Raw genomic sequence first — 14,654 nt, 5'->3', positions numbered from 1 at the left:
TGTGTGACTGCTCTTTACACTGTGTATAAGGTGAATCCCTGCTGTCCTCTGCAGAGCACAACACATTTACACTAGGAAGCACAAAATGCAGTTGTCAATCATTTTGGTTACCTTCCCTTTCAGAGACAGCAAATACCGCTACACTACTTCACAACAGCACTGTGTTTGACATTAGAAAAGAACACAATAAAACCCAAAACAACATACAACACAAACATTCTTTCATTTAAAATCTGAAAAGAAAAAAAGTTTTTAAAGACTGTGGAAGAAAACACATACACAGACGCACAGCCACATACAGTCAATCCTTTTTTTTAAATGTCTTTATAAATGAGTACTGTCCAACACCCGGCGTACAAACGCATATGCACAGAAAAGAGGAACAGATCGCACTTTCTCCGGAAGAGGTGCATGTGTGAACAGAAATCTCTGAATGAGAATATCCCCAGTTTCTGCGCACTTTCTCTGTCTGGCCCACGAAGTATTAAATCTGCAGAAAGTCTGGAGAATTCGACGTGAGAACACGGGAAGGGATTCCCTGCTGGATTCACAGAGAGCGAGTGGGGGTGTCATACACGTAGAGGACACGGATGAAGATGTCAAGCGAGTTTTTGGTGACAAGAGTCAACGCCGTTGTCTGTGTGCTGTAAAGAAAATCATGTGATCTCCACAGCGGAATTAATATGTTACCTCTCGCCTCTCCAAGGTTTTGTTGCCGATGTGAAAGCGTCTGTGCAGAGAATCTCCCGCTGAGTTGTGCATGTGTGAAAAGCAAACAGCGGGTAAAGTCTGTACCCAATTCTCAAGACTTTATCAATTCTCATTTCTGAAAACGGCTTTAGAAATCAGTTCCCTGATTTTTTTTCATCAAGATCGATGAATTATTCCATGAGAAAATGTTGTAAAAAAGCCCCATCTCGCATTGTTAAAGAAAATGAAATAGATTCCTGGATCTAACCAAATATAATTGGCTTTTCCCTTCCTTGTACTGCATCCTTCCAATAAGTCTCATTGTAATCCATTTAGTAGTTTTTGTGTAATCTGGGTTACAAGCAAGCAAACCATCAAACGGACAGGGGTAAAAACATAACCTCATTGGCAGATATAAATATAACTGTTCAATATGCGCTCAACCTCTGTATGACCCCGTCAGTGCTGGGTAATGCTCTCACTCCAGGTCATTGTAGTTCCATATATATATATATATATATATATATATATATATATATCACTGCTCAACGATATATAATCACACACAGTTATGGCATTCTAGATAAAGACAGCACTAAATTACGTTTCTATTTCAGTTTGTCTGTCTCGCTCACCCACTTGCACCCTGGGGCTCGCCACAGTTGTGGGTTTAACCCACAACACTGAGTGTGAAATGATCTTTACAATCCTGGACAGGGTCCGTATAAACAGGGAAGATGCAGTGACTTTCTCTCTTGGAATAAAACACAAGAATAACCAAATCCTTTCTTGACTTGCGTAAACTCATGGTATTTCTTTCATTGCTTTTCTTACAGTTGCCTGATGTGGTGTTGTCAGTGGGAACAGTAATCTGTTGGTGGTTGGATTCGCCTAAAACAAGTCAGGGATCCGTCAAATTTAAAATGTAAGGTTCGAATTACAATAAGGAACTGTTGGACACACGTACTTCACTGGTTGGTGTAGTCCCCACAGTTTTCAGAGGGAGTTTCAACACTAAAACTGAATTCAAAAGGTTAACACTTCCCCAAATGAATAAGAAGGCGAAACCTTGGTGTTTGATTTATGAATGCCATGCAAAGAGACAGACGCCGCACAGAACTTGATATAAAAATTTAAAGGTAAGTAGAGAGTTGTGACAGAATATGTTGGCACTTTGCTTCATGTATATGTTCTCACTATTGTTGTTGCCCGGCTTGAAACAAAAATGTTCTCAGTCATCTCAGTCAAAGCAAACTTGGAAGCATATTCAAGTACAGAGAGATTGTGGAGATGGTAACAGAACAAAAAGAAAAAACACAAATCATTGTCAACAGAATTGAAAGATCACTAGACACATTTATAAAATGTTAACCTGGTTTATGAAAAAAATATTAATGTTGTTTGTTTTTTAATTAATAATTGACTGTCTAGTGTTGCAGTGTTGACAGGACGCCACACTACCTGACAAATCTAATGTTTTAGACTTTGACCTGTGCATATTCTGGAGTAAAAAAACACATTAAAGGTGCCAGACAGACCTGAGAGATGTAGTCGACTCATGTTCGCCTGAAGGGCATGATTCAAGAGAAAGTCTTTTGGTGTTACGGGTTTTTAAGTGGTTATCTGACCTGCAAAGAAAAGGTCATGAATGAATTCTAAATCCAACAGCTAAACAGCTGCAGAGATTTGATGTGGTTACTATACTGTGTGTCGCCTGCTTCCTTTTCATTCTTTTGCATTTTGAATGAGCTGCAGGCAACGTTAAATCTACTGTGTCTGTGAGGGGCTGGGGTGGGGGTGGGGAAGGAAATTCACTGGTAGTCCTCATATATCTCGTGCTTGGATTAAAGACTCACAGACAGATCTGGTCGGGTTTAAATAAGTGAAGTGTTTTAGAAATGTTCTGACTTTAAAAATCCATTTGTTTTTATCCTCCATGTGCAGCTCACAAATTAATATTCTTACCACGCATGCCTCTGACCAGATTTTAACCAAATGTGGGGATGTCATCACATCATGGCATGAGCGCCAAAATTTACCTCTATTATCTGTAAATGGGCCAAGTATTGGCATAGAAGGTGAGCAGTGAGTCTGATTATTCAAATGTCCCATGTGGAATTAGCATTAACGTCCTGAGAGATTGTCAGCATGTAAACAGTCTATAAGCTGCAATCCATACATGACCTATATATCAAAAGATAGAAAGATATCTCTAATGATGAAAGTGAAAATCCCTTCTACTGGCATGTAAAAAGGTGTTTCACTGTTACAGACACAGAAGTCATGATGGATTTCTGACTGCCTCAGGGTGTCTAGACAGTTTAGTTAGGCTGAGGTTGGTTCATGTTGGTTTAATGAGACTTGACAGAACATCTGTCCAGGGAGAACATCTGCTCTGGGAACACCTTGGGGCTCCCAAGGAGGAACCGGGGTGAGGGACATTTGGACCAACATGCTTTACCTGCTGCACAACTCGAAGGGAGGGAGGGATGGATGGAGGGATGGACAAAACATCTAGTAACTAGAGGCAGATGTGAAAAACACGTTTTCTCTTAATGCCATAATTATATTATAAGTAATGTGATAATTATATCCTGAAAAACAATTTTACATTTCTTTTCAGCCTTTTGTTCCAATTTAAAACACTTAAAGTGTAGGTGAATTATTATTTATAAATTCATTGGCAGTTTGGTCAATCCAAAACCATTGGTCCTAAACTGATAAACTCATAAATTGCATACGATTTTAACAATGTGCCAATACATTGTATAGACATCGTACATTATGTATATTATATATCAGAACAGTGTGAATGTGACTGAATTCTACTGGAGTAATGAAACATTATTCTTCTGTTCTGAGGATGGTGATGGAAAACGCTGTCTCACCTGTCAGTCCAAAGTCTCCCAAAGTTATTCAACTGGATTAAGATGTGATGATTGCAAAGGCCAATGGCGAATGAATCACACCATTTGCACCGTCAGTCCTCTCAGTGAACCCTCCTGCATTGTCACTGTTTTTCTAGTAATTTTTTCAGGTTTTTCCTTTAATTAGTTTGTGCATTATTCATATTAATTGTATTAGGTACATTAGTTTGAATTTATTATATCCAAGTGTGACTATATGCAAACTACAAAACTTCACAGTAACATAAATAAATCACAAAAGAAACATAGCTGCATTAGAGCGATAGTGCGTCTCTCTCACCTCTTACCTTTAGCATTTAAATTCCTCTGCTTGACTGACTGAAAATATTCGCTGACCCCGGCTGAAATGGCCCATCTTGCACACGGGGTAAAAATAGACCAGCGGAGAGATGGATAGACCCTCGTAATGGAATGTGATCAAGGTCAAAGTAGTGAGGCTCAAAGACCTTCAAGTGCCTGGTGGTGACGCAACACTCGCAGAGAGGCGGGTTGGGGCAGAGCAGGCACTCAGAAAACATCTTTACTCAAACAAATTCATACCATACTACAAAGCACCATTCATGTAACACGTCATTTCAGAAGAACTAAGGAAATGAATCATTATCAAAAAACATAAATGTCATGCAGTATTTGTGTCTGCTTTACATATTCCCGGCGACCATGAGGGATGTGGACACTTCAAACTGCGTTATATGCCAACGACAGAAGGTTGATATTTACGTCCCAGACAGGGCAGGTATAGTGTGATTAAGAAAAGCAGTTCAAAGCATTCAGGGCTGAGCTCGGTGTTTGCTCCGATTCAGACTTGAGTCAAACTTCCTCCCTCAGTCCAACTGCCTCAAAGCGAAGGAGGCTTTCTCAGTGATTTAAATTCAGAGAGTGCCAGATAGTTTCAAAGAGCTGCTTAGCATTGTTATACAAAGCTGAGGCAGCAACAGAGGTAAAGGGCTGGAGGCTGAGGGGTGTTTCAATATCTACAGGGCTTAAGGGAAATGTTGACACAAAACAACTGCACAAATTAATCCAATGAAATCAAAAATAACACCCTTCCTCCTTGAGCTTATATACTGTGGTATATACACTGTACAGAACATATAGAGAACAATGAGCTACTCGATACATCTCTCCTCAACCTCCAGTCCACTGACCCTGGACAATTCTAATCTTAAATTCATAAATATAGGTCAGCGATTATGCCCTGCTTAGCATGAGGGTTTACATTATACATAACACAGTATTCCCTGTGTAAATAGCATTTGCATCTGTGATATCACTTAGACGTGATGTAATGTGCAGTGGCTGAATATGTGCTGGTACAGTGACAGCTATCCTCGTTGTTTCATACATGCTGCATCTTCACTAGAGGAGGCAGTGGCCACCCCATGAATAACAAGGAATTTACTACATCCCAAACGATAAGAGACCAGGGTGTTCATGGCATGTTAAGCCTTTGAGTGCACTGTGCAAGACTGGGCAACCCCCCGACAGCACCATCAGTGCAATAATCCAGCAATATTCCTGTAATGGCCCACTGGTTTGACCTAATCCATACTGACACAACATGCATAAAGTCCATAAGTAGACCTTCCCTACAGTACGCTACATGGTGAGCAAGGAGACAGTGGTAATGGAGAAAGGACATTCTAATAGGAGGATCACACGGCAACATGACCCGATACAAATCTATGATTGTTATTCGTGCACTCAAACGAACATACAGTAGATGCATGTTGGGAATTTGCTGCTCCAGTGTTCCATGTTTCCAAGCTTGTATGGTTTCTCCCTCTGGACAGTTTTTGCCACAGTCTCTTCAAAGATCTAACACTGATCACCACATTGTGTTTATGTGATAAGAGTGAAAGAATTTCCTGATTCTGAAGAACGATTTCATCAATTCATCGACACACGTCATGTAGAGGTAGTTGAACAGTATGTGGTAACCTTTCTCAAAAGTTCGACTTGAATCTTGAAATCGTAAAAATACGATTTAGTTTTACTTCATTCTCGACTTTCTTATTGACGTTTTTCTCGAAATAAAAAACAAAAACCTTTACCCCCTCATCTTTTTCTTATGCCTGACCTTAATAACCACTGAGACGTCCAACTTAACTGGTAGTTAAACAATGAAGCAAACAGTATAAGTGATAATTATGGATGCATTGCTCTGACAATCTAAATTCCATCACTCAATTTAAACCATCTGTCGATTCTAGTTACAAATCTTTTTTCAAAATTGAAATCTGTATATTGTACAATGCATGGAACTCACATGAGGGGAGTGCTATGACACGAAAACTGTGTTGGGAGCCCGCTGAGTCTCAGTAAATGTAATGGAAAGCAAAACACATGATTTAAAAGATTGATCCACTTAATGAGGCCTGTATTGACTCTGACAGAGATCCAGTGGGTTGAATCAGTGCATCCCTCATAGCTAGCACAAATTAGTAGAAGCTTAAGCCGATTTTCAACACCGTATTTTTTTTATTTTACTGTCATTAATTATCAACAATTAAAATCCTGCAATATTTATTTATATTTACATTGTCAGGCTTAACAGGAATCTTACCAGACATGCACATTAGACTACACATTAACATCTCTTTCATTATCTGAACCCACTCATCCAGATCAGGGTTATCAGGGGCTGAGAAGCAGGGAAAAGGAAACTATTGATGTTATCAACCATTAAACTACAAAATCACCTCTCTCCTTTATTTACAGGCCCTTTCTGTCCCTCATTATGTTGCACTGGTTCTCATGGGGAAACTAAGGCTGGTGTTTTAAAACCAACTTTTTTCAATAAAAACATGTCTATTCAGTGTCCTTTTTATAGCGACAAAGGCAGGGACAGCTGTCAGCTGCTGCAGAGCTTGTATTTTGCCAGGCTCTATTCAGAGAGGCTTTTCTTCTGTCAAAAAGGGCGCTTGCTGGTTTTTCTTGTCCTCCGATCCTCTGGCAGAGCAACAGAGGGAAATCTTCTGAACAACTAAGATTTGTTCCCTATTCTGAGATGTTTTTCAGGCCAGGAACTGCAATGAGGCCTTCTGGGTAGTTGAGGCACATTGTTAAGACGACTAAAAAGGGACAATACCAATCAGGGTTGGTGGGGCATGAACAATGTAATGAATGTGTTTTTGTTAAGGTACAAAGCTTATCATGTGACACTCCCCTAGAAAGCTTGTTAATCATCTTGATGTGCTCTTACTGAAGTTAACAACTTGAGTTCAAATCGACAGGGTGTGTTAAGATTTGAATTTAACTTAAAATCTAAACTCTTAAATTATGACTAGATCCAGTCTAGTTTTTGTGAACTCAAAATACTAGAGTGTAAAATGTGATGACAAGACTCTACTAAAGCACTTACAGCTCGACTAAAGCAGCATCTGGCTATGAAATGTTTGTTTAGTTTCTACTTTGGTGAGAGACAAGCTCACGGGAGTTTTTATTTTAATGCCAGATTTTGCTTCTCCATGTTGCCTTTGTGTGAAATCTATTTTTTGGAAAATCCCTAATACACTTCCAGTGAAACACTTGTCGTGGTGCCAGTGTTCAGGTCATTTACAGCTCAACCAGCTTTAATCGCATTAACTCTTTTTCTCCTGCACTCTCAAAGTCCCCAATAGGTCCGGCGGGCCTGCATGAACTAGTCATGCGCGAGGTATAGTCAGAGAAGCACATTACTCATTGGGAATTGATTGCACTATCAAACCCAGACTGCGGCATAGTGGGACTGCAGATCAAAACCACTGCCATCCGCGAACTGCAGACAGCCCCCGGGGAAAAGCCATACTGCTTTCTGATCTCACACAGAGCAAACTATCAAGGCCAATGTAAGATAACCTTATATTTAAAAAAAATATGTTTTTGGAAGGTATGACAATAAGCACTTCATTCCAATAAAATGTATCAATCAGAGCAAAAAAGAGCAAAATAGGGAGAGCTTCCATGGTATTTGTATGTGTATATGTATGTTGAGTTTTAAAATGTCTTCACCCTTCAACAAAAGGTCGATGCCAATATTTTGCCTTCATTCCTGTGCTATAGGAAAATCTAACTTGTGGTAATGAGACACAACACAGACTTTACATGACATTTCTGTGACAGCGCCCTGACACCACTTGACATCATTTTGGCTGAAAGGAACAGAAAAGCCCAACAATTATACTATGGATTAAAGTGCAACTATAGAATGGCACTCAGTTGAGCACATATCTCTGCCAAAGCTCTTTAAAGTCAATCAAGCCGCACTGAATTTTACACACTCATAAATATCAGTTGAATAAATATGCCTGTTTTTCTCATCAAAATCCATGAATTATTACTTGAATGTCAAAAAACAATGTATCTCACAAAAATAAGAAAAGCCTGGGTCTGCTCCAAAGTTTAATGGGTTGCTATGATCCATGTCGCATGCTTCCATCAAGTTTTGTGGAAATCTGTTTTTGCATAATCCAAACAAACAAGACAAACAAACATAAAAACATAAACTCCTTGGCAGAGAACCGAAAATCACGAACTATATCTAATCACAAACCAAAACACATAATTTACTGTTATAGCCTAACTTCTGCTGGAATTTGAGATTAAAAAAAAGTCTTACTGGCAGTAAGACTTAGCCTGAAGCTGCTGCTATTCCTGGTAAGAAAATGGGCCCGGTTGGCCTACATACCTGCCTCCTGCAACTGTTTAATGGACTAGATCTGATGAACCTGAAAAGCCAAATTGCTCCAAAAGGCTGTTACCACGCAGAGCTGACCACTCTGACCTGATTGTTTAAATCAGCTCTCTGCTGCTGTGAAACAAGCTGGTGCTCAATACTCACACGTTTGTTTTCATAATGCAAGTACCGAGAAGGATCTAAAGGGCCGAACTTTATGAGCCGAAAAGTTTGGCTCACTTCCTACTGAAATGTGGGAGGATGATATAATACCCCAGATGTTCACAACATCGTGCCAGACTTTGATACTGAGGCTGTTTTTTACTTTGTAGAGGCGGCATTCAATAACTCCCAGAGCTTGAGTATAGCTACTATCCCATTGACTGGAGTAAAGTCTATTTAAGTGCGATTCGTAGGTTTTGCCCTGTGAATGAACTTAAAGCCCTGTATGACTGTACTGACTCGAGGGCTGCAGAATTTTGGATTGTTTTTTTCGTTGAATCCAACTGTGCTACTATTGGTTTGAAACCTACAAAAACGTGGTAAGTAAACCACAAAGTGCCTTTGCACTTACTAGTTTGTAGCCTCTGAATCTTTCATGAACAGCATATGCTTGAAGCTGTGAAACTGGCTAGAACCAACCCGTTTTATAGGTATGGTGCAACAATTTTAAAGCTTATGGCACGACAGAGGAATTAAATCAACTTTTCCAAATAGATGGCAATGGTTAAAATAAATTAGAATATGGTAAATGGGAAAATTTCCACAGGAAGGCTTGGGAAAATCCACACTAATTTGATTTAGGCTTAATATTCTCTATGATTTGTTGTGACAAAAAGATCAGTTGAGTCAAACTGGAAAGCTGCTTCTGGCTCGTCAGGCCCTCAGACCACATTCGTTAATTATTGAGGAGGAGCGTTTTAGAGTTGTATCAGCTGAGGAAAGACAAAACCAAGAGGAGGATGAATGTGCATTGAAAGAAAAAGTTCTCTCTTGGCTGAGTGCCACTGCTGACAACCTAAACTGTGTCATCGGTCTGGATGTGTAAAGATATTCTCGGGTGGTTTCCAACAGTGCTGCTTAGCAGGGATTCAGTCTGACAGTCTGTTACAATACAGCTGAAACAGAATCATATCCCCACCAGTAGTGTCTGCTGGCAGACAGCTTTTTTCTGTGACACAATAAAATCCAGAATCCTTCAATGATAGCGACAGATTGTTGCCACTCAGCTCCTCATCGCACTGGCCTCAGAACATTCGCTGAGTATATTAAGGGATTTGGTCAATACCAATGTGGACTGACTACTCTGTGCAATTACATTAACAAAAAATCTCTGCACTGTCTGCAGGCAACACAGACTGGACTGTTGTCAGAACAGAGAGGATCCCCGGAAACAAAATGCCATACAATCAGTAAATGTGTCATTCATCCAGAGTAAACATCTGTCGCTGTAGCGAACTGATCCATCGCCCTACTGACCTCTCCCTGCCGAGGTCAGAGGGCTTTGAGATCTTGACAACATGCTGGGATGTGTTAACTATGAGGTATGGGGCTTATGTCTAACACAAGTTAGAACCCTGCTGTTTTCTGATTGTCTGGAGCTACAGCATTTTGAGTTCTGGTTTATTCCTTTTCCTCCAATTGATCAAAAGCCATTTAAATTTCATCAAGTGCCTTTCACTCATTCGCCTACACACTGCTCGAACCAATCGCATGCAATGATGTTCAGCATCTCCCTCGAGGACACTTCCGTCATGCAGATCAAACCTTGGAACTAATGAGCGACCCACTTTACCTCCTGAGTCACAGGCGCCCTTGACATTATGTCAAAAATATTAGCAGTGTTTTTTTAAAGCACAGACACTCTGAGCTCTAAACTCTTCTAAGACCAAAACATTCTGCAATTATGTGCCTAAAAAACCTTTTTTTGAAGTCTGAAAGTTCACGCAAGTTCATTGAAAGTTGAATGATTCTGGGAAACTACAGACATGCATGAGACAGGAAATGGAGCAAAGAGACAAAATGAAATATCAGTTAGAAAGCAGGTCTACAGTGCATCCATCCATCCATTATCTATTATCCTTTGAAGGTCGCGGGGAGAGATGGAGCCAATCCCAGCTGACCTCGCCGGTGAGATGCAGGGTAGGGAGGACGAGTAGCAATCGCAGGGTAAACACACAGAGACAAAACAACCGTTTACACTCACACCACCATGGTATGGTTCCACTCAGCACCCACCAATGCAATTAAATTTTAATTAATTAATTTAACTGAACTTGGGCCCTAGTGTGAAAACGTTTAGAGCAAATTAAGAGGCAGGAAATTTAACAACACTTCACTGAATCTTTTCCTTTGCCGAAGAAACCAAAGCATCAATGGAGAGATAGAGAAGAATCACTGCACGTCAGCACCATCAAAGAGATTTGACACACTCTTCATCGCTTACATAACAAAGTGAGCATATAAAATTCAACGAGACAGCGCTTTAAAAGCAAGCAACATAGCGTAAAACGAAACAAAAATGTCCTACCTTGTGGGTGTACGGTGCTTCTCCAAGGTTAATCCCCTCTTTAGCGAGTTTATCCCTTATCAGTACCTTCAGCTTCAGTTTGGGATAAGTCACAAAGTCATTACAATCTGTGTATCGCAGGTTATGGTTTCCAGGGCAGGAGACCTGGTGAACTCCTGTGGTCCCCGTGTGTGACCCCAGCGTCAGGAAGTCATCCTCTCGGTTTGATTGTGAGGTGTGGTGACAGGCAGAGGCGTCCAGAGGCTCTAAGGTGAAATAGTAACCCGTTGCTTTTCGATTCTCCTCCTCTTTCAGCCTCTCCACCGCTGTGAGCAGCCTGTGCCTGTGATACTGGATGCGGACACCTATGGCATCCAGGTCCGGCTCCCCGATCTGCTTGCAGACCTCCAAATCGTCGTACCCGTTGTCTATGAAGGCCTCCACGTACTGGGAGAGATCGAGCTTGGAGAGCCACTCGAGCACGAGGTTTGGCCCCTGGCTCATCTTGAGACAGGATGCAGGGAGGCCTCTACCTTAGGTGCAAACCATCATCTCCATTCACATTGCTGCTGAGGCTCTCCAGCGCTGTGACCCATGTAATCCCCACGTTACACACAGTTCTGGGGTCAATTCTCCAAAGCAGACACATCTAATAGTCGTTGGAAGAGCCTTAGAAAACAGAGCAAACAAAAAGTTAGAGACTATGATGTAGGTAGATGCTGAATGAAACACCTTTGATAGTCAGAATGGTAGATGAACACTTCTAGTCTTGATGACCACTCAAACCGCTGTTGCGCACGGACACACTATACGCGGTGAAAGGTGAAACAGGTGAAACAAATATCGCAGGTCAAAGTTCACCAAAGTTGAACTCAACGTGAAGCCACCTTGCAATTTGCCACACCACAGGAAGTGAAAGTTTTTTCATCGCCTCGGAAATATTTGTGTATTTGTGAACGTGTGAACAATACAGTTTTGCCATTCACACAGTGCATCTATGTGCAGCACTCTATCACACACAGCCATCAGGAGCAATATCTGGGTTCAGTTTCTTGCCCAAGGACACAGGGAATGGGGCAGACTGGGATAGAACCATCGACCTTCTGGTCTTTGACCCACTCAGCCTCCAGAAGCCATTTAATATGGGTGACATAAGGAGAAACAGATGCACTAGTTTTCTTGTGCAAAGACAGTTTCAGGGTTGTTTGTTGACCCGGATCTTTGAAATCTCCTGGAGGCATCTCCTTTCTTCCAACATTTTCCTCGTGCCCTTGAACTACAGTGTTGCCATTCCCACATTCATACAGTGCATCTATGTGCAGCCCAGGGACTCTTGAACGGCGGTGACTGAGATCGAACCACTCAACCTCCTGAGCCGCAGCCGCCCAGAAGCCGTTTAATCTGGGAAACCTTGGCTGAAACAGACGCGCCACTGCGAAGGTTTTCTTCATCGGGATCAGTTTCAGGGTCGTTTGTTGACACCGACCTTCAACATTTCCTACCCCATTTTTCCTCCGCACACCCCAACTGGTTGAGGCACATGGCTGCCCACATTTTTTTCAATCAATCAATCAAATGTTATTTGTATTCCCCATGTTCACATATCACAGTTTGTCTCATAGGGCTTAACAAGGTGCAACACCCCCTGTACTTAAAGGGATAATTCACCCAAAAATGAAAATCCACTCATTATCTACTCACCTCTATGCCGACGGAGGTGGAGTCCACAAAACACTTCAAGGGTTTCAGGGGTAAACAGAGTTGCAGGCAAATCCAATGCAATTGAAGTAAATGGCGACCGATTCTTAAAATGTAATAAAACAACAGAAGAACCTGTGGTGTCCGTAAGCCTCGACTTTCAAATTTGACTCGATATGGCCTCATTTACACCGTGGGTTTTGACACCCACCCCTCAATCGGCATATTAGTGGGTAGATAATGAGTGAATTAAAATTTTTGGGTTAACTTTCCCTTTAACCCTCAACAAGAGACAAACCTAATTAACATTCGCCAATTGCTCACAGTTGATGGGATCCTCTGTAATGTCGTAAAGTGCCTTGAGATCATGTATTTTGTTATTTGGCGAAATACAAATCAAATGTAATTGAACTTATGTCAAAGCTAATCAAAGAGGCTGTGCTGTTTTAAAGTCCAACACGAAGTTCAGGGTCAGGTGACTCCAGGGTCACTGACTTCAGCAGCTTCCCCTTGATGGACCGAATCCTAAAGTTATGGTTAGAAAAGCCGAGTCGAGCAGGTTTCTATAAAATCTCCCCCACGCTGAATGAGGGTGCTTCGGATGGACGGGGGGTGTGGGGGGCACGGTAACAGTTGGCTTCTTCTCCCGCTGCTTCCATCCTCTTTGTCTCATTCACCGCAACCGTTAGAGAGGCGAGACGCCCCCGGTCCATCCGACACTCAACCCGGGGCAACAATTACGAGGTTGTCGCCGAAGCCCCAGCGGTAAATACACGTTACACACATGGAGGAAACGGGAGTAAAAGGCTCGTACAGGGAAGAATAGTGAAGTAATGTTTGTTCTCTACCTGTTCGCAGAGGACTTGCTGTGGTTGGACTTTGTGCTCCGGCTTCAGACCCTCTGAACTTTGCTCGTGGCTCCGCTCAGTCCGCCGCCTCAGACGGTCTGAGGAGGAGGATGCTGCCGCTGCGGCGGCGGCTGCTGCTGCTGGAGAGAAGAAGACCCCGCCGAGGACACCAGCGCCACCTGCAGGGGCTTCTGGGACACGGAGGAGACACAATGAAATAAAATGAAATACTTACACAATACGAGTACAAGTAGGTTATTCGATTTTGTTAGGTACTTAGTTTGTAAGAGAGAGAGAGAGAGAGAGAGATGGATAGATAGATGATGGAGAGAGATGAATAGAGAGAGAGAGGAGAGAGAGGGAGGGAGGGAGATGGGTAGATAGATGATAGAGAGAGAGAGAGAGAGAGAGAGAGAGAGATGGATAGATAGATGATAGAGAGAGAGAGAGAGAGATGGATAGATAGATGATAGAGAGAGAGAGAGAGAGATGGATAGATAGATAGATGAATAGAGAGATGGAGAGAGATGAATAGAGAGAGATAGAGAGAGATGAATAAATAACTGGATAGAGAGCATATGGTGCGTCATTGAATATGTATATCTGGGTAGAAAAATGGTAATAAGAAAATGTACAAAAATATTTTAGGCTTCTGGCCATCTGACAAGGGTCTGCAAAAATAATTGCTGCTACTTTGTTGAGATTAAAAAAAGTATCTTAAAAAAATTTAAAACATCTTTCTACTTTTGCATAAACAACCATGAGTCAAGGAGGCAAAAGGACATCCCTCCCAGTGTGCTTGATCTATAATCTATAGCTGACACAACCTCTGACCTATGGACGCACATTTGGAAAAACACTATCCATATTTGAGCCAATGAAGCATTCATTTACAAATTAAGTCGGGAGAGTAAATAAGAGCACATGAATCAAAAAAACACAAGACAAAACATGTTATGATTGGTTTTACATTTATTTTCCATTGCACAATAATATCTATATATATATACTGTATCTACAGTCTAAATTGTTTGTGGCAGCAGATTAAGTCAGACATCCATGTGAAATTTGTTTAATAAAACTGTACAAAAATTGCCTACTATGAGAAAATACTGCAACTCCACAGATATTCATCCCAGAAGACAGATGGATGGAAGTATATGGCGAGTGAGAAACCCTTGAGCTCTCCTGCACGCTGCCGTGAGTCGAGTCTCCATTTCAATGCATTTTTACAGCGCACTGAAAGCAAGAGTTTTCATGAAGCAGAACAAGTAACATGAACAGATGTACCGATAAAATAAATATAATCTCTCACACTTGACACA

The 14,654-nt window shown here is 41.4% G+C and overlaps 1 protein-coding gene across 1 annotated transcript in view; it reads right to left on the bottom strand.

Annotated features, from left to right (window-relative positions):
* LOC118117009 (SAM and SH3 domain-containing protein 1) overlaps positions 1-13,480 on the bottom strand; it is a 48,026-nt gene extending 34,546 nt beyond the window's left edge. The window contains exons 1-2 of the mRNA XM_035169025.2: positions 13,330-13,480; positions 10,805-11,452 (exon numbers count right to left, since the gene is read on the bottom strand). Coding sequence (XP_035024916.1) covers positions 10,805-11,287 — 483 coding nt within the window. The 5' untranslated portion in view covers positions 11,288-11,452; positions 13,330-13,480. The remainder of the gene's footprint in view (positions 1-10,804; positions 11,453-13,329) is intronic.
* Positions 13,481-14,654: the final 1,174 nt, after the last annotated feature.

This window comes from Hippoglossus stenolepis, chromosome 10 (genome assembly GCF_022539355.2).
Source record: "Hippoglossus stenolepis isolate QCI-W04-F060 chromosome 10, HSTE1.2, whole genome shotgun sequence".
NCBI lineage: Eukaryota > Metazoa > Chordata > Actinopteri > Pleuronectiformes > Pleuronectidae > Hippoglossus > Hippoglossus stenolepis.
The sequence above is the reverse complement of the archived record's forward strand: the minus strand, read 5'-3'. Positions and strand labels throughout refer to the sequence as shown.